We start from the raw sequence: 21009 nt of genomic DNA, 5'->3' as shown, positions 1-21009 counted from the left end.
AACCCACATCTGGGTATACTTGTTGCACTTAAGGAATCATACAGAAGTATCCAAAACAAATGATGGATGGAATGCTTGAAAGAATCTCAACTGCTAGTAATTTCTTGGGCTGCATTGCAGTCCATCGTTATTTTGCACACCTTGGCATATGCAAATCTTGACTCTGTTCTAGTAGGAACAGTCCAGTCCACACTTCCAGGCTAGGTCTTCCCTGACCTGGAACACAAGAAATCCACGATTGGTTCCACCTTATATGGGGCTCATCAGTTGGGTGCACCTCCCTCTTGAACACCTTCGGGTCCCAGTGAGTCACAGGGTCCCCAGTTACACTTTCTCTGGTGAGTCCTTTCCTGGTGCTGACTGACCCCACTGGTCTTCCTTCCTGACCCCGGTCACCTCCGGCTTATACCTTCATTATGGCCTTAAGGGCTACACAGGTCACTGCTCCTACAGCCCCTGTGCTGGACATGGCCCTCTCTCTGATTTCTCACCTGGAGCAGACATCAGCCCACACTAGACCCATGTCGCTCTACGAAATTAGCAAAGTTCAACCATCAAGAATGTAAAGTGTTCCCTCAACCCTTCCACAAAGGCTATATTTTAGAAGACTAGATAGAAGGCTGGATGCCCTGTTTGGCTCTCTTATTCAAACGCAGTTGAAGGGCATGATCCTATACCTCACAATAAAGACGATGATGAAGAGGGGACAACTTATTCCCCCTTCACCACACTGATGCTGGACTGTACCTAGACTTAAAGAATGCTAGTGGGTTTGACTCCTTTCTTGAGAGTTGGAGTCTCCACAAATTCTACCTACTGAGGACAGTGCATCTCTTGCGGTAGTAATCCTTAGGTTAGCAGAAGGCCTTGATTTACAAGTGCCTACAGTAGAGGCAAACTCCAACTCATGGCCAGTGAGCTCTTGACGACTATCCCAGAGGAACTCATAACACTCTTTTCCCAAACAAATCAGGATGTGCAAAAGGAATCAAAATATATATTATGAGCCAGCCTTGACACAAAGGTTGTGAGGGCCACGCCAGGGGCACAAGTGTGGTGATGATTAGGCATCACATTTAGATGTGTGTTACTGGCCTTTTGAAAGATGTCCAAGAGTCCCTGGTGGACATGCCCTTTAAATAATCAAGGATCTTAAAGGAGGAAGCCAACTTGGGAGTGGAAAATTGCAAGAACCATGTGACAGCTCCATCTTTAGGGTCTCTCTTGCTCTACTTCCAATTCCACCAGCAGTATAGGAAATTCAGGTGTGATTCACAGGGCCAGGCATATAGTCACCCCTCACAACTAGTTCAGTAGCCAGCTCAGACGTTTCATAGCTCCAGGAGGCACAATGGTGGCTGAGGCTGTACACATCGCTAAGGATAGCAATCGTCTGCCTCCCCCTCCCCAGCCACAGCACCTGCCAAGCTGCTATGATGTCCTCTCATAGAACCACACTCAGTAGAGGGCAGGATCTAACTATTCCACCCTACCTGGAAATCTATCACTTCAGATTGGTAGGTACTGCAAATTGATCAGAGGCCATGCAATACATTTCATCCCTTTCCAGTCTTCCCTCCTTACCATCTCAAATTTTGGCAGACTATGTAGCTATACTTCTTCAGGGGGTTAAATCACTCCTGGCCAGAGGAGTCACTGAGAAGGTGCCAGAGCGGGAGAGAGGCAAGGGGTGTTGCTCCTTCTACTTCCTGGTGACCAAGAAGAATGGATGACTAAAGCTCATTCTGCATCTATTGCATCTTAATGCCCTGTTAAAGATAAAAATGCTCACCATGGATTAGGTTCTTTCTGCCTCGGACCGAGAAGTTTTGTTGGTATCTTTATAGTTGCATGACGCTTACTTTCATGTACTCGTTCTACAGTTCCACCGTCGCAACCTGTGGCTCATGGAGGAGCTGGAACAATTCTGGTTTGCTGTCTTACCCGTCTACCTCACCTCAGCTCCTTAGGTGTTTATGAAGGTGATAGTGGTGACTGCAAGTCATCTTCAAGGATTGTGCATATACTTATTCTTGTACCTCAATGACTGGCTGCTCAAGACTGTCTCTTGGCTGTCATTCACAAACCACCTTCAGTTGATGGTCACCCTTCTGTAATCCCTGGGGTTTTCTTTTAGCAATTAGAAGTCCTACCTTTGTAGAGGATCCCCTTTGTAGTGGCTGTTCTGAGCGCAATGGCATTCAAGGCTTTACCACCCCAGCAGCAAGTCCATGACATTGACAATGTGATCCATATGTTTCAGGCTCATCCTGGGGCTCGGAGAGGTAATATGCTTCTTGGGCATCTAGCCTTATGCATCTTCCTTGTCCCTTGTGGCATGTGGCACATGTGGATCTTGTAGTGGAACCTCACTTTCTAGTGGGTGAAGCACCAGGGTTTTCTGTCAGACAGCACCTGAATATTGGAGATGACAACTCTGGACCTTCAGTGATGGCAGATTGTTACCAGCCTGTCTTGCGGCAGGCTGCTCTCCCTACCCCACCCAAAGCTAACTGTAGTGAGGGATGCATTTTTATGAGTTGTGGAGTTCATCTGTGAGAGGTACAGATCAGGCACCTGAGGTCCCCAGCAGAGCATCTGCTCCACACAAGCCTGTTGGTTCTTTGTACCAGTTGGCTGGCCTGGAAAAGTTTGTACTGTCCATCAAGTGAAAGCTTGTGCATGTCTTCAAGGACAACACAACCGCCTGCTGGTACTTCAACAAGCACAGTTGTGTGATCCTATAGATCCTTTGCCAGGGGGCACTATGCCTTTGGAAGTGACTGGATCAACACTGGATCTTCCTGGTTGGCAACAACCTGGTGGGGTGGCTGAACACCAGAGCTGACAAACTAAGCAGACGTTGACTAGTGGATCACAAACAGTGTCCTTATCTTGGGGTGGCACAGGACATCCTCGACCAGTGGGGTAAGCCCTGACTGGATATTTTCGGCACTGGCGAGACCATGCAGTATAGACCCTACCTCTCCTACCTTAGTTTCTGAGGAAGGTTAGGACAGACCAGGCTCAAGTCATCGTGACATCCCTGGATTAGGCCAGGAGAGTGTGATAATGCCAATCTCTTAAACCTGAGCACTTGCTCACCATCCTCATTACCAAATCGAGAGGACTTCCTCTCTCAGCAACAGGGCAGGGCCTTGTACCGAAATCGGCACAATCTTACATTTCAATGCGTGGAGATTAAGCAGCCACAACTGAATAGGTATGATTTTCCATCTGAAGTGGTGGATGGGATTCTCGTGGCCAGACTTCCTCGGCCAAATCATCTATTCAGGATGTTGGGAAAAGTTTGTGGGCTGGTGTAGTGAATGTCATCTTCATCCCTTGCCAGGGCAGGTTGTCAGACATTTTATTGTTTGTTTCGTCTCACGTCCAGCACGGCTTTGGAGAGGGTGAAGTTAAAGGTTATATGCTGGCCCCTTTGGCCTTTTTATGCTTGCTGATCAACCCTCTCTTTTCAGACCTGTTATGATGTGGTTCCTGAAAGGTTTGAGTCACATGTTTCTACAAATGTCTTTCATCTTGCCTCAATGAAACTTTACTTGGGTCATCACTTTTCTAGTGTGTAGGCTTTTTAAGCCTATGTATTGTTCTTCCCTACAGCTCCTTAACATCAACAGTATTTGTTATTGCTTCCCCTTCTTTGCGTCATGTCAACGAATTGCAGGTGCTGTTTGTGCTGCTTCCATACATTACCTTCTTTCCTGACAGATTTGTGCTGAATTGAGCTGTGTTTCTGCCTACAGTTGAACCTCCCTTCCACGTGGGCCAATCCATCATCAGTCTTGTTTTTTTCTCTCTTCCAGACCCCTCCAAAGAGGAGGAGAGGTTCCACCAGCTTGATCCTAACATGAACATTATATTTAGTGCATGGACCTCTGTGTCGATAACATGGAGTACTGTGCAGAGAATTAGCTATTCATGTGGTTTGCCAATGCTGAGAAGGTGAAGGCAGTACAGAATAGATCTATCACATTGGAGATTGCTGTACATTGAAACATGCTGTGCTGTAGCCGTGAAGGAGCCTACTGAGGGTCTATCGGCCCATTCCACTGGGGCTAAGGCTGCTATGATGGCACTAGTGAGGCGTGTTCCTGTCCTGGGCATACGTTAACGTGCCTCATGGGTGTCCATGCGCACATTCACAGAGAACTACTGCCTTAATGGTCATGATAGTCATGTCTGCAGAGAAAGCCATTTTGTCCAGTCAATTATGCAGGACTTTTTGCTCTGAGTTCACTCCTCAGAAAGTTTACATTTTTGGGAGGTACTGGTTTGATATCTATCGTAAGGTGAGGAATCAGTGGTTAGAAGTATCCATCAGAAGAACACCTTACTTACCTTTGGTAATGCTCTTTCTAATGGATACTCTAAAAAAACATATATTCTTCACTGCCCTCCCGCCTCCCCTCTCTGTGGAGTATACATCTGCATATCTCAAAGTCTAAAGTTATATTTTGGTACACTGTTACCTTCAGTTTGTGATGATTGATCCATGTTAGAGGGTGTAGAAGAGGTCATTAAAGAGTCTGAGTTCTTTGGAGGATTTGCACCTATATACCACTCCGCTCTGTCACTTTCAGAGCAGCGCTAGTTCGTTGTGAATTCAGTCAGTGCCATCTGTCGGCGAGCAGCAGCAGCATTTGCTTTAAGAAATCCACTTTCAGTGTGGTGCAGGCGATTATTCTAAAGCTGTGGAATCTATGGTTAGATAGAGCATCCACCAGAAAGAATGTTACTGAAGATAAGTAACTTGTTCTTCTCAACATGCATGCACCTGTCAATGTTAGCATGCCAGTGTTTAAAGGCAGAACCTTAGAGCTACCCAGCAGCTAAACTGTACCTTTTCTGCCAACCTTCAGCCCTAGTTCATCCAGTGTTTTTTGGTCGGTGGTGTGATCTGGTATCCCAAGCAACATCAGGTGTGCCTCAAATGGCTGTGTTCTACTCAGTATTAAATTCAGACAACCTCCAACACTCTTCTGAAAAGTCACCTCAGTTGTGTACAGAGACGTATAGTGTGAAGGAAGTCACCCACATCACATCTTCTAAGACTGATTTCTGAGTCTGGCTTCCTTACTAGCTTTATTCTACTACAGGTGTAATATACCATATATAATTTTGAGTTTGCGATGCCTTTTCTCATTCTATATTCTCCATGTCACATTTAAGGCCTTATATAGAGTTTTGCAGACGGGATACTCTTGTCAAGATGTGACAGATATCCCTCTGCCTAATTAGAATTGCCATAGGTTATAATGTACTTATGGTACGACACATAGGACACCCGCCACACTTGTGAATGAGTATCCAGTCTGCCAAACTCTAAATAAGGCCCTTAGTTCCTAAACTACTCAGTATCCCCAAGGTTTTATGAAGTAGGGGATTACATGTAAAAGTGACCACATTTCTCGACAGTGCTGCAGACAGCACCTATGCTGCAAGAGAGTACCACCAGGAATCTGGAAATTTTCTTCTTTATGGACCAATTGTGCTTGTTGAAAACTCAGGTATCTGAACATTTCCTTGCCTGGCATACTGAGTTCATCTATGACCTGGTCAAATGTTTTTAGGCATACTAGTCCCTGTACATCTCCCAAGGTGGATATCCCAATCATGTCCAAGCTGCAAAACCCCTGCAGCTATTCTAGTTCTTTCAGATCACCTCAGTCTTGATAATGGAAAGAGTCCCATACATTTGACATTCCGTCCCAGTTTTCTTGTCCAATTGTTCCCACACCCCAACAACTGTGGCAGTGTGGATCTACATTTGTTTAACCTGCCTGGTCTCAGAGAGTGCTGCAGGGTGTCCAAGGTCCTCCTCTCATGCCTATAAATTTGGGTTAGTGGTTCTTGTTGGTGTATGAAAGCCCAGTTATTTACCACCACTAATTGGGATGACTTAGAGTAATATTGTTGATCGGGAATTGCGCTTCCACCATCATAGACTGCTCATGTCATTGTGTGTAACTTTTCCTGTGAGCCGGAGGGGTTGATGACATTTAGTATCAGACATCACTCTGGAACTTATTTAGAGCGACATACAAATGATGCTTGTGGAACTCACTCATATCCCTCATGAAATGGTTCTCCAATTATTTAAACCCCTCTAGCACTATTTTAAAACTGAAGAAGTATTCTTGCATGTGGACCCAAGTCCAGAGGGGATACAACACTGACTTATGCCAATTTATACAGAAGTCACAATACCCTCCAAGTATGCAAACAATATGCAGCAATCTGTCAAAAGTGATAGCTATTTTGGTGACATACACAAATATGTCACCTGCCTATAGAGGTAGTCTCTTGTCTCAGTGGTGGTGCCATTATAGCCCTTCAAGCAGGGCAACTTGCCAGCTCCACCATGTCAACTTCTCCAATATGAGAGCAGGGATCAGTGGTGAAAGAGGACATCCTTGTCTTGTTCCTTTGTCCAATTGAAATTCTCCTATGAGCCCCCGGTCATAAGACTGGAGTATAGTAACCTCATCCAGGATAAAAATTGCGGGCCATATCTCATTCACTTTAGTACTGACAGCATATCTCCATCTAGTCAATGGTCTTAGCTGTATCTAGCACCAAGGCTTCTATTACCGTTTGTGTGTGTTCCATGTTCCATAGGTTGTGCCTAGCACTCTTATGTGGCTTGAAAACGGATTAATCTGCATGCACCAGTGAGCCTATTGCACCGTGGAGGGAGTTTGACATAATCTTAGCTAGCATTTTGGTTTCTAAATTCATTAGCGAGATCGGCGTATAAAACTCAGTTCATGCCTGGCTTTACCTCTTTGGCCCTGATTACAAGTATAGGTGCTATTTAGCACACCTGATAAATAACGATACCACAGGGTATGTTATTTATTGGGTGCGTTAAATAGCACCTATTGCAACTTTATAGGGAATAGCATGCAGATTTTAGTGTTTAACGCACCAAAATCTGGATGATCTGCTTTTCCACTGTCAAATTTCGGCAGGTTTTACCTGCTGAAATTTAATGAGCCTTGAGGTATTTAACGCGTCAGATAATTATTGAATACGTTAAATACCTCTTAACTTGTAATTCCAAACCGTGCGTAAACAGGTTATGACACGTGGATCAGAATACACCTACCGATTATAATCAGGCCCTTTGTGGATTAAATAGACTTGTCACCATCCTCAGACTGTAAGGCAGGCTATCTTCTTTTCTATTCTCCTTAAACATATGATGAAGGTTGTCCATTAATTTACCAGGTACACCCTTAAAGAATTCTGACCAAAACTCATTTGGGCCAGGAACCCCTCTGTCTGCTCATCTGGTGTCTGAATGGTGTCTCTAGAATATTTTTATCTGCTGAAGGGAGAGCGGTGTTCAGCAGATCCTACAAAAAGTCTATAAAGTCAGATTCTGCCACCTTGAATCTTGTGGAGTAGTGTGACAGTTGGTTAGCAAATTCCTGTCCTATCTTCTGATTTCGTACCATTATGGCTCCCTGTCCACCCTTTACTGTTGTTATCCACCCCTGAACCTCCTATCACCTACTCGAGCCATGCTGTAAGTTTTCCTCCTTTATATCATATGTGGTAAAGATCCGATTATGCAGTTATATACTGGTTTCTGGTCTGATTGTTGGACAGGGAGGCGCAGTCTAGTTTTTTAAATTGGAACTGTTTATTCACTTGAGGGTCCCTACTTACCAGGTATTGTTTTTCTAGCCACAGTAAAGTCTTTTCAGCCTCCTAACTTTTTTTTCCCTTTCCTATTTCTTCCAAACTGTCCCTGACAGAGCTTGGACCCTAATTATGGTTTTATAAGATTCCAAGGGGGCTATTGTTGATTGTACTGGCCCCACATTGCTTTCAAAATATTTCTCTGGAGTACCTCTCATCTGTCTATCATGGCTTTGTCTTTCAACTTCCAATAATCTAGCTTTAATTCCATGGGACAGTTCCTTCGTCTGTCACCAGATTCCATCCACAAAAGGGAATAGTCCAATATCCCTCTACCTAAACCTCTGATATCTGGATACCTCTGAAGTACCTTTCTGTGCAGTCTATTCTTTAGGAAGAAGGGCATGCTGCGGAGTAATAGGAAATTGTTGCTTTGCTGGGCGTCTCTACCGACATATGTCAGTCAGATTTATGCCATTGGCAAACCTCCTTTGATTTGTAATGCTAGAGAGTAATCCCTTCCCCACCCCCGCTCTATCTAGCTGTGCTGTCATCCTCATATTTAAGACTCCTCCCAGGATTACTGTGCCACTTGTCATTTGTAGTATTTGAGATCTAAGTCTGTCCAGGGTATCGGCTTGTAGTATTGGCTGTAGGAACACAGATTTCAGAGTAATCTGTTCCCTACTCCATGCCCAATCACTGTCACCATGCATTATTTACAGGTTGGCCCAGGTGTTGTCTATTATGATTAGTATCATTGTGTTTACCTAGATTAGTTACACCCCTTTAGACATTTTTAAATCTGACATGTAACAGGGATTTATACATCTCGCTACTAAGAGCCTGGCTTTTTGTGCCCAAAAGATGGGCTCCTCGAAGAACACTATATCTTGTCAATGTCTGTGGATCTTGTTGGCCACTACTACTCTTTTATTATTTTTCCCCATCCCATTGATATTCCAAGAGATGCACTTAAAGGAATCCATCCTAGTTTCTTTTATATCACTGTTTAACAACGTTTATAATTGAGTTATTCATGCAAGGTATTGTAACATCTCCTAGAGTCTTGTTTCCGAGCAGTGTTGTTAAGTCATGTACCTCAACTGTTCCCACCGCCCTCCAACACCACTACTGTGCATACACTGTTGTTTCTGAATTACCCACCACCTCAATTCACAGCATGCCTAACTGTCCTAAGAAAACAATGTCTCTTTTACAGGAGTGTGAGAAAGACTCCTTTTTATGTTGTATGCAGAGGAGGTCTATCAGTTGCTCAATCCATATTGGCCATAGCCTATTAAACTGTTTTCCTCAGGAATTACAGGAGCCCTTATTCGGGTCAAAGCCTAGCGCGGGAGAATCATCCATATCATTCCCTCTTTTCACCTACCCAGACATTGTGTTATCAACTTGTCCGTCCCACCTTCTAGGGCAGAGGTCTCCAAACGTTTTAATGCCGCGCCCCCCCCAGTTGAAAAATAAAAATCATTGGGCCCCCCCTATGTCTAAACCTATTTAAACATTGCAGTTAAGGACTGTTACCTTTCTAAAACTGCAATAACATGCTTCTGCTTAAAACAAAGGCCTGTTATCTGTATAATATTTATTTTGTCCAGAGTCTGGGGCCCTCCCTGGGATCACTTCAGGCCCCCCTAGGAGGGCCCGCCCCCCAGTTTGAAGATCTCTGTTCTAGGGTGTATGTTGTCTTTGTCCTGGCTGTTCTTTCAAAGCACACTTTGCATGTGGACCATCATGATTATCTGCGCTTGGGTGTCTATTGTGGAGTAGCCCCCTCTGGCATTACATCACCCATAATCAGGTGTCTCTCCTTCTCTAAGTGAGTCCTTCATAGTGTTCCCTCTTTATTTCTGGGTTCCCTTCTACGGCTTGCCACCCAGATGCTCCTATCTCTGCTTCTCCACCTCAGATAGACATGTAATTTTGTGATCCTAAATGGCCTCCAACCCTCTAGCCAATCTCACATCTCATCCAGCTATGTGAAATGCCAGGATTTCACCTTAGCTAGGATTCTGAACCGAGCTGCATACATCAAAATGTAGTCGTTTCGTAATTCAAGTATAACCATGTCAAATATTCTTCATTGATGTAGAATCACCTGAGTGAAATTTAGGAAAAGCATATACCTGTTTTCATACCTTAATTGCCTCTTTGATCCTGCTGCTTGTCATGTTGCATCCCTGTCCCTGAAATCGAGGATTTGGGCGATGATTGTCCTGGGTTAAACTATAAATTGCCATAGGTGAACTGGGGCCCAGTGGGCTTCGTTTACTGAAAATATTTCCAATAATCCCCTCGGTTGCAGCACTTCCAGGATGAAGATTTTCTCCCATAGTTCAATCGATAGGGACAGTTTTGGCACTCTAGCTAGGCAAATGTTGTATATATGAGAGCAGTGTTCCTCATTTTCACTATAAGTTACAAGTTGCTCGACATCTTTATTCAGGAGACGAATCTCCTTCATAGAAGTGGCTCCTGTGGATGTTGCTTTCCACTGTCCCAATAATCTCAGAAACTTTCTTTAGGTCTGTTTGCAAGTCGAGGGATCAGTGTCTATTTTGTGTTCCAACGTGGTTTTGATTCTTTTATTCTTCAGTAATGGGTCAGAGTCACTTGTCTGGAGGGAACACTCAGGACCCACTTCTTGTGGAAGGAAGCTTCAGGCATTGTGCTGGTTATTTCTCGTTGAAGGCACATTTAGTCAGTCTGTTCTTCTGGATCAAAGAAGTAGGCCAGACTTTTCTCATTCTGTAGGCAGCAGTGATAGGATCTTGTTTGGTCTTCATGCATCATCTCACACCCTCATTTTGTGTCACAATCACAATTAGAGGGTGTTGGGTGGAGTGAAGGGGTTTGGAGGGGATTCTGTATGGTATTTGCATATATTTTCCTCACTCCAGGGCCAGTGGTCTGCTGCTTGTCTTCAAGGTTCCCTAGCTTAATGTTTTTATTCCAGCTATGCATTCCTGGGTGAAAGGACTGGCTTACCCTCTCAGCGGAGAATGAGGCATTAACTGGTCATCTTCCACTGGGTGAAGGGTCATCCAAACACTTCCAGATGCCACATACCAGGGCATCTTAGAGCTATCACTCTTTCTTCTTGACCTGACCCACCCCATTGGCCTGTCAGTGGTACATGTGCAACACACCTCTGGGACAGCCCCCACTCTTATGTGTCTCCTCCTGGGACGCCACTCAGTTCCTCACAGCAGCCTCCTCTGTCCTCAGTGTCAAGCCTCCACTGGAGGCCATACCGCCTCTCTCCAGTGAGGCCGTGCTCCAGCCCCATCTTAGTTACAGACCCTTGTGGTGGCATAGCTCGGACTTGTTTTTTTTCACATCTCTCGAAATTGCCAGCCACCCTGCTTTCTCTTTGCTGTTCCCTCTCCATATCTGTTCTCTGCCCCTAGCACCAGTGCTGACAGGAGGAAAGTGGGGTATGGAGGCCTCTCATCTCTCCCCTCTAACAGAGTCTGCACCACTGTGAATTTCTGACCCCATCGGCTCATTCACATCTCAGGTGATTAAGCCTCTCCTACAGCTGTTCCCGATCTCGCACTTAGAGCTCCACACATAATTAATTGAACACGATTTGGTGTCTGGAACAGGAAGTGATGCCCCTGTAGCCATCTTGCCTTGCTGGGCTAGGGTTAACCTTGTGACAAATGCAATAAGAAGGCGTTTACCGTTGTGGACTCCAGCAAAATACGAGGGAGTATTATTTTATGGACTCTGACAAATGCAATGCGTAGGGGTTTTGTAATGTGGACTCTTTGACAAATAGAGTAGAAATTGGGTTTTCCTTGAGGACTCCATGACAAACACTGTAGGTAAGGTATTTTCATTGTTGAACACTGAGAGACGTTATACAAATCATTTGTTCCGAAAGGGCACTAGGGTCTGGTTTTCATTGTGTACATTTATAATTATATGCTTAGTATTTATTTGTGTTTGAATTAAAGTATGTTTTCTCATGGGTGCATCTACTTGTGGATTCCTCATCTTTTGAATATCCCAATGTGCCAGCATTCCACAGAAACTTTTCTCCATAGCTCTCCAATGTTGATGAGGATGTCACAATGCCATGGCTCCACACGCAACACCTTCTGATGTCACAGGAACCATAAGAAGTCCTCAACGGCATACTGATGTCAGTTCCCTTTTTTACATGCCGTTGACGCATAACACTTTTTTTCCTCTGTCTCTTAGGTAGCTACAGTTTTTCAGGGTACAAAATCAGTGGAGTCTGCTTTTCTGCGACAGTTTCTTCACCAAGGAAGTCTGGATTCAAGACTTGTGGAGAGTTTGAAGACCAGATGTCGATCAGGAACCCTCATGACGACTATCTATGGTGTGTCATCTAGGACCACGACCTCAATGCCCGTGCCTCGTGCCAGAAGATGAACCTGAAAGCCTTGAAAGAAAGAGAAGAGAAGCTGTTCATGGCCAAGTCATGGAAGGAGAAGAGAAGTTGTTAAAAGTCTCGACCTCGCTTGGAGTCGCCGCTCCTCAAAGTCATCCAAGAGGAAGCACAAAAAGAAGTAGCGTCACAGTTCCCAACATGATCTTCAAGAGATGTCTCTCCGATGTCGGTGTCTCCTCACCTAAGGTCGACTGAAGGCTCTCCTGCTGCATTCCCTGTGGCTTGCCCGGTGTCGCCTTCGACTCCAGTAAGACCATCAACTTCACCTGTACCTCCTGATCCTGAGCCAGCGCTGATTCTGTCTTCTACTGCGCCACTGCTGGAGTTGAGACATAGATCCCATAGAGAAGTTCAATGGCTTCTGGAGGAAGAACAGTATTTCTATTCACAGCACGATCCTGATCTGGAGGAAGGCAAAAATCTGTCGCATTATTCTGACTTTGAAGGACTGGATTTGGCTAGTGGTCTGGACACTTCCCCAGAATGGGAATTATTGTCACCAAAAAGCATGTCTCCTTCTGAGGTCACAACATATCATGTGGTGGTAAGAAAGTCTGCTGACATGCTGAAGTTGCTACCTCCTACATCAGAACTAAAGCCTACTGTACTGAAAGAAATACTTCATTTTGCTTCTTCGGTGTCAGAACCACCTTTACCTTTTAATGAGGCTTTGACTGAACCTGTGTTAGACATTTGACAGAAACCCAAGTCTACTCCGGCAGTGTCTCGACCTATTGCCAGAAGATACAAGACTGCACCAGGAGATCCTATGTTTTTAAGCAGTCATCCAGCACCTGAAAGTTTGGTAGTACAAGCCTCCTACTCTTATAAATCTACTCCAGGGCCCTTCCAAACTGCTCCAGCTGACAGCGAGTCGAAAAAAAGGGAGCAGTCTGCAAAGAAGGTTTTTTCTTTGGGAGTATGGCTTTGAAATCTGTCAAGGCCATGTCTCTTTTGGGCCGCTATATTCATATTTTGATGGATTCTGCCAGGGCTGTAGTTCCAAAGCTGCCTGAGGATATTCAGAGGCAGTTTGCAAAACATTTGAATGATAGCCAGGCGGCAGCGAGACAAGTCATCCAGTCGGACCTGGATACGGCTGATTTGGCTAGGGCATTGGGAACCTCAGTCGCTACGAGAAAACACTCATGGTTCAAAGGATCAGGATTTTCGCCTGATGTGCAAGCCGCCCTAATAGATTTGCCTTTCGATGGTGCAAGATTTGTTGGCACCAAGGCTGATTCTGCCTTGGAGAGGTTCAAGGAAAAGCAAGGCAACAGGGAGGTCTTTACTCCTTCAGTTCCAGTCTAAGGACTACAGTCCATTTCATAAGTTCCGGGGGTTTGGCCAGAACTATTTCTTTTGTGGCAGGCAACGGTTCCGGCAGCAACAGTCATCCAATCCTCTTTACAAGTCCTACAGATGGCGTGGCAAAGGGAGACAGAGATGAGCTGCACATCAGCCTTTCTCCCTACCCCCCCCCTCAGCTACTATTGCAGGAAAGCAGCCCTAGTTTTGCCATCCTGGAGCATGCTTTACTAGTGGGAGGACAGTTAATCTATTTTCTACTTCAGTGGAGGTCCATAATGTCGGACCTGTGGGTGTTGAGTATTATGAAAAATGGATACTCCCTACCCTTCCAGGAGTTTCCCCCTCCTTTCCCTTCTCAACAAAGTTTTTGTTCTGAGGAACATCTTCTGTTACCTCAACAGGAGATCCAAATACTACTTTTAAAAGGTGGAGTTGTTTCCCGAACGGGGTCAGGGATGTTAATCCCGATATTTCCTGATCCCCAAAACGGGACGGTTGTTTGCATCCGATCCTAGACCTCAGGAGATTGAATTGGTTCCTCAAACACAAAATATTCAGACCCTGACACAGGTGCTTCCTGCAATGGACAAGGAAGACTAGATGGTTTCAATCGATTTGCAGAATGCATATTTTCACATCCCCTTTTTGCACTCGCACAGGAAGTATCTCAGATTCACTGTGGGATCACATTGCCAGTTTGCGGTCCTTCCGTTTGGTCTTATGTCCATACTTTGAGTCTTCACAAAGGTGATAACAGTGGTTGCAGAACATCTGAGAACGTGGGAAATACCAGTATTCCCTTATCTGGACGACTGGGTGATTAAAGCCAAGTCTACAGAGTTGGTGTTGCATCACTTGCAGTTGACAACTCAGTTGTACAACCTGAGCTTTTATATAAGCATGCCCAAATCTTACCTAGCACCATTTCAGTGCACCCTGTTCATACGGCAGTACTGGACACCACAGTGAATCGTGCCTAACCTCCCCCTCCGAGGATTCAAGACATTCAGGTTCTGACTCTGGTGTTTCAGGATGGAGCAATGGTTTCAGTTCTGAAGGTCTCACACTTGCCCGGTCTGATGGCTTCTTGCATTCTGTTGGTCACCCATGCACGGTGGCATATGAGGGCCCTTCAGTGGTGCCTCTGCAAGCTGTGGTTTTAACACAACAGAAACCTCAGAGAGTCGTTCAGAATTTTCAGAGACATTGCAGCAAATCTTCAATGGTGGGGTGTGGACGGCGATCTATCTAAAGGAAAGCTGTTTTTGTCCTCTACCTGCGGTGGCCACGGTGATAATGGATGCCTCCACTCTAGGGTGGGTAGCACATCTGGGGGGGATCTGGAGATCAAAGGACTTTGTTCTTCAGAGCAATGGTTGTTGCACATCAATCTGTTGGAATTGCAAGTAATACGTCCGGCTCTCAAGACCTTTCTCCCCTCCATTTGTAGTCTGTCGGTACAAGTCTTGATGGACAACACTGCTGCAGTGTGGCACGTCAATAAACAGGGATTGAATAGGGTAGTACCTTCTCTGCAGAGAAGCTCTATGACTTTGGTCCTCGGCTTAGGACCATCAGATTTACATCATAGCAAATCACTTGGCTGGAGTTTTGAACTTACTTGCGGACAGTCTCAGTCAGCAGTTTTCGGCCGATTATGAGTGGCATCTCCATCTGGACGTGGTGCTTCACATCTTCTGGATAACATGGTACCCTTCAGATAGATGTTTTTGCTACTCACGAGAACGCACACTGACCGTCGTCCAGTATCTGCTGCAGGGAGTATGCAGCTTTATGTGTTTCACCCGGACCCTTGATTCCTCAGGCTCTGAGGAAGATTTGCGAAGACCGAGCCCAAGGGTTGGCTAAAAAGATTAATAGCCCCGGATTGGCCAAGGAGGGTGTGGTGCACATACCTCCTTCAACTCTCACTGTGCCCTCCTCTCTTTCTCCCTCACAGGGAAGACCTCCTCTCGCAGTCGCAGGGGCAGGTTCTACACCCCCATCTCCAGAGCCTGCACCTCTATGCCTGAAGATTGATCGGGGCAACTTGAGTCCTTTTTTCTCCCCCTAACGTGGTGGATGTAATCTAATCTGCCAGGTGACACTCCACCAAAACGGTCCATGCTGGCAGATGGGCTACATTTGTTAAGTGGTGTGAAGAAAGTTCTTTTGACCCCTTAAAAGCCCATTTACATGACATTTTGCGTTTTGTGCTTTCCTTCATGCAACAAGGTTGTACATTTGCAACAGGTAAGGGATATTTGGCTGCCCTTTCGGCATTCCTTTGTTTGCCTGACCAGCCTTTCCTTTTTTAAGTCCCCTATAGTGTTAAGGTCCTTAAAGAGACTTACCAATAGATATCCTCCAACTCTATTTATAATGGCTCAGAGGAATCTTAATTTAGTTGTTATTTTTTTAATGGGTTCTCCTTTTGAACCATTACACAGTTGTCCTTTGAGATTACTTACTTTTAAGATGGTTTTCCTGGTGGCAATAACGTCTTCCAGGCGAGTCAGTGAATTGCAGGCCCTTAGTGTTAAACCTCCTTTCACCACTTTCTATGCAGATAAGTTGGTGATGAGAACGAGGGCTGCTTTCTGCTAAAGGTGGTGACTCCTTTCCACTTGGGCCAGTCTATCACCCTACCTACTTAATATCCTCCTCCCCATCCTTCTAAGGAGGAGGAAAGGCGCCATCTCTCGGACCCAAAAAGGGTTGTAAGCTTAGATATTGACAGGACACGTGATCTCCGGCTGGACGATCAGCTGTTTGTTGGATACATAGGTAAAATTAAAGGCAAGGCTGTGCATAAGAGGACATTGTCCAGGTGGATCATTGTGTACATAAAGATCTGCTCTGCCGTGGCTGACAAGGAGCCTCCAGAAGGTATAAGAGCTCATTTCACTCAAGCTAAGTCTTCCACTTCTGCCTTAGCTAGGGTGTCCCAGTGATTGACATTTGTAAAGCGGCAACTTGGGCCTCCAAAGCTCTATTGCTTAGACTCCGAGGTGAGGAGGGACGGTCACTTTGCTTGTTCTGTTCTGCAAGATTTTTTGGTATAAGCAGATAGGTACCCACCTCAGAGTGCGTGACTGCTTAGGGATTCCATTCAAAAGGTGAGGAATCCACAGCTAGATGTATCAATCGAAAGAGTAATTACTTACCCTTGGTAATGCTATTTTGTGATGGATACAGTATCTACCTGTGGATTCCTCACTGAAACACCAGCTTCTCTGTTACTTGTGTGCATATACCAAAAATAAAATCTGGTATGTGTGTGTGTGTGTATGTATATATACTATATATTAGGAGCAGGACCGGCACGCTAACCTGAAGTGTTCGATATACATATCTATCATATATATATATATACACACACACACACACATACACATCTGTTTTGTGGCATGTTGTTGCTTTTGTGATGTTGGTTTCACCCATTTGCCTTGAATGCATGTAAAAAGATGGGTGGAAGCTAATGTCAGTACCCCCATGAGGACTTCTTATGGCTCCTGTGATGTCAGACAGTATTGCGTGCGAAGCCATGGCATTGTGATATCCTCTTCGATGTGGGAGAGCTATGGAGAAAAGTTTCCTCATGCTACTGTGAGGGTCAAATGCAAAAGGGGTGTATTTGATGCTCAGTTTATATTAACGACAAGGGACTCTTGGCCACGAAACTTAAAAGTCTTCAGTTTTTCAGTAATTGGGGTCGACCGACCTCCAAATTCATCCCCACCCCTACCTCCAAAACCAGTTCCCACATGAACTACAGTGGAGGAGCATTCTTATTGCCCACTGGCCCACAAGAAAGTAGCCCTACTGCGGTCCATTTCTCCAGTGGTTTCTATTGTGGCACCAGAAGCTCCAAAAACTGCAGTACCAGTTGTTGATGAAAAAACATCAATAGTGTGTCATGCCACATGTGCCAGCAGCACCAGTCAATGTCAATACAATGAGGTAACTCCTAAGATGGCTGCTGTGTCAAAACATTATGACACACTGGCATATGGGCTGAGTTGATGGATGGTGCATGTTGCAGTAATAAACTGAGCCGCTGTGGTGTGCTACCTGCCTCTCCCCCAGAGGTTACAGCACTATGTACTGTTGTGACCTCTACGGGAGGTGCTGCTCCTCCAATCCAGTGGACAATGACAGGGTTGGTTGGGGTTTATGCTGCACTATTGAGTATGGTACGTACAATTGAATGGTCTTTGGCACATGTACAGTATGGTGATCATGCCTGGTGGCAAACCAGCTGCTCCAATTTACTGTAATTTGCTGCACATGTGTACGCATGCATAGACACAGTGGATAATTTGAGATTGGTGCATAGGGATTGGCATCCTCCAAGGAGGGCAGCTGCTAGAAACTGCTCTGGAGCTGTTTATGTGAGACCAGAGACAGAGTTCAGGAGCACATGTTGAATGTCTGCAGGCACTAATAAATCCAGTAGGAGGGGGCTTGAGACTCTGTTCACTGGTGCCTGGTGATGCCATTAAACTTGCCACTTGTGCACATGACCTCAAGGTCAGTGACTTGTAGAGGAAGAGGGGAAATCGATGGGTTGCATAGCCTGAAAGAGGTCACTGGAGCCCTGGTCATGACATCTAGATAGTGCATGCTTATGGTTGATTTTCCTGAGGGATCAAAAGAAAAGCATTGGGATCACTGCTTAAGCCTTTGAAGTTGCTGACTTTCATCCTTTGTTTCCATAGCGTCATGTCAGACACAATGGTCTTGGACATCATAGCTTGGACAATGGTGCTGCCCAACCGTCTCACTGTTGCCTTGGTCAATGATCTTCCACTGGCAGAATTGCGCTGTCCACTGCCAAGGGTATGTCCTATCTTACTGCTGTCTCTGCACAAAGTGAATTAACATTATAAGCAGTGGTAGCTGATGGGGGCACGTCTGAGTTTGTAGTCATTGTTTCTTCTCTCCCCTGTCTACAGGGCATTGTCCGAATTCATTTGTTGGAGGCCTCAAACCTTCCAAAGCAGGATCTGAAAGTAAAGGGGTTTGCATCTGGGAAGTCGGACCCATATGCTGTAGTCCGCGTGGGCACACAGGTCTTCACCAGCAAAACCGTCGACAATGAGGTTAATCCCAAGTGGATGGAGATGTACGAGGTGAGAAATCACAGATGTTCATGGAGGAAAAGACAAGAAATCGGTTCTGTATACCCTTGCAGCAGCTGTGCATCCAATATGACGGTGTAGGGATATCAGTGTAGCTTTCCTGAGCTAATGGGTGAGGTAAGTGGGACATTAGTGACAACCAATGCATCCTTTTGCTGGTTTAGGTCAGTTTGAGACAACAATGAAGGCCCTTTATTGGAGGAGGTCAAAGTTCACTTAGAGAACATGTTGTTTGGTGAAGATAATCATTGACTGCTGTCCTCTGCTCTTGACAGGCTATTGTTCATGAGGTCCCTGGGCAGGAGCTGGAGGTTGAAGTGTTTGACAAGGACCCCGACAAGGATGACTTCATGGGCAGGCAAGTACAATTTTCTTTTAGCTTGGCTGTATTTTGAGACGTGTGAATTTGGTGGGGAAGGTGGGAAAATATTCTTATGGCTTCTTCGTGTATGAACAGACTCCCTGTCCTCCCATTCAGTGGCATCACAACTTCAATTCAAATTTGTAGTCTTACATCTACTCTATCCTTCCCTCCCACTTTCCAGGATGAAACTTGATCTTGGAGAAGTGAAAAAGGAACGTGTTATAGACCAGGTGAGAAGAGAACAGGCTTCTCGGGTGCAGTGTGAATGCATTGCTGTGAAAGGGATATGGAGACCAGCTGGATAAGGAGGGTAATGAAAGGGAATGAACATGGCTTAATGAACTGAACTTGGACAGATATTTACAGACCCATTGACTTACGTAGGCTCACTGTCTGTCACAATATTTCATAATGTGTACTTCATATGTCCCCTCTTCTCTTGTAGTGGTACACGCTTGAAAAAGCAACATCTGGGAAGATCCGCTTCCGCCTAGAGTGGTTGTCACTGATGTCCAACACATCCAAATTGGAAGAGGTATACCAGAGTTTCAAAGGATCAGGGGCATTGAAGGGTTGGAGAACGCTCCTTTACTGTATTATGTATTAAGATCTCTCAAGGAATAAATACCTCTGTATTGAGTGAACACCTACATGAAAAGGTGCCTCCTCCTTAACACCAAGAAAGCTTTAGGGTAGATTGAAGAGAGGAGTAAATTCTGTTAGGCTTGTAAAATTGTTTCCAAGCCAAGCAGATTTGAAGTGCATCCAAAGTTTAGCTCAAGAGGATGAGCAGAACAGCTACTTTTACAGCATTTTATCCATTTACTTGTTAGAATATATAATGACTGTACTTCAAAAATTTGAAATGGTGCAAATTTAACAAGCCCCCTTTTGCGGGGCCTGATATGGTTGCTACTTATCACCTGGGTACTGTCACTGCTCTTAGATGATCTCAGACTCGCTGTGTCATCATCTGATTTCACCTTCATGTCTGCATCCCTGGCCTCGCTTGTAGTCTCTCCTTGAATTCTCAATTAATGGGCCCTCCTATGGTTCAAACAATTTAGAACACTCCTAATCTCCAGGCCTTGGTAGAAGCGCCTTTTTAAAAAAAAAAAAAAAATGGTGAATACTTTTTCTTTTAAAGGCTCTCAATTCAAATTACATACAGTAAGGAAAATAACATTCAGCTGTCCACTAAGAAACATTACTGTTTCTTTAACTTTTAGAGGCGGTTGGCTCCTAAAATAAGTCCCAAAAAGGCACTTTGCAGTATTTTTTTCTACTGCATGAGAACAATATTTCCATATTTAGGCTTGAGTTTTACACAATTCTGAAATAATACACTTTTCGAGTTTTATTTTTATTATTCTATTTTAATATGTTTTCATCTGTTCCAAAGGATTTTTTTAAAGTGTGTTTGTGGCATGTATAGCTGCAGACACACATGCAGTGCATACTTCTCCTATCTAGTGTTGGGCTCGGACATGTGTAACCTGTTTTTCTTTGAAAAAGTCTTGAATCACAAGATATATTGACTCCTCCTGTTACTAGTAATGCACATCAGGTTTATTGTTAGATTGTTTTTTCTCCGCCATCAGGTTTGGCTGTGTCTCTGACAAAGCTCTAGGTTGATGCTTCGTGGTGTTCTTCTTTGGGCATTTTTAGGATTCTGCATTCCTGTTGGTGAAAACAATTTGTATTTGAAGCACTCTTCGGTGTTTTGCCACCTTTGTAGGGCTCTGCGACCAGGTTTTTGACACCTCCACTATTGATACCTTGCACAATGAGCCATGCTGAAGCCACAGGGAGATGAGACCCCAGACCTTGTCCAGGATGGGGACATCAAGGAGGACATGAAGCCAGGCCCCTTGGGCGAGCAGCTCCTTCATTTCAGACCTAGCTAAGCTCCACCTTGGAGTCTGAGACAGAAGAACCACAGGTCCTCAAAGTCTAGAACTCTTTGACCATGAGTACACATCCCTCTTCCAACTTCTGTCCCATCAGTGAACAGGGGTGGTCTGACGTCGAGCCCTGAAGCCCAACATCAGGCTTCGGTCTACCACTGCCTGAGG

General features: G+C 44.9%; 1 protein-coding gene across 3 annotated transcripts in view; it reads left to right on the top strand.

Moving 5' to 3' along the window:
* ESYT1 (extended synaptotagmin 1) overlaps positions 1 to 21009 on the top strand; it is a 420895-nt gene that overhangs the window by 144955 nt on the left and 254931 nt on the right. For all 3 annotated transcript variants that reach the window (XM_069230578.1, XM_069230579.1, XM_069230580.1), the window contains exons 8-12: positions 18148 to 18268; positions 18385 to 18561; positions 18846 to 18928; positions 19116 to 19164; positions 19380 to 19469. In XM_069230578.1, the coding sequence (XP_069086679.1) occupies positions 18148 to 18268; positions 18385 to 18561; positions 18846 to 18928; positions 19116 to 19164; positions 19380 to 19469 (520 nt within the window). The remainder of the gene's footprint in view (positions 1 to 18147; positions 18269 to 18384; positions 18562 to 18845; positions 18929 to 19115; positions 19165 to 19379; positions 19470 to 21009) is intronic.

This window comes from Pleurodeles waltl, chromosome 4_2 (genome assembly GCF_031143425.1).
Source record: "Pleurodeles waltl isolate 20211129_DDA chromosome 4_2, aPleWal1.hap1.20221129, whole genome shotgun sequence".
NCBI classification, from domain to species: Eukaryota; Metazoa; Chordata; class Amphibia; order Caudata; family Salamandridae; genus Pleurodeles; species Pleurodeles waltl.
The sequence above is the reverse complement of the archived record's forward strand: the minus strand, read 5'-3'. Positions and strand labels throughout refer to the sequence as shown.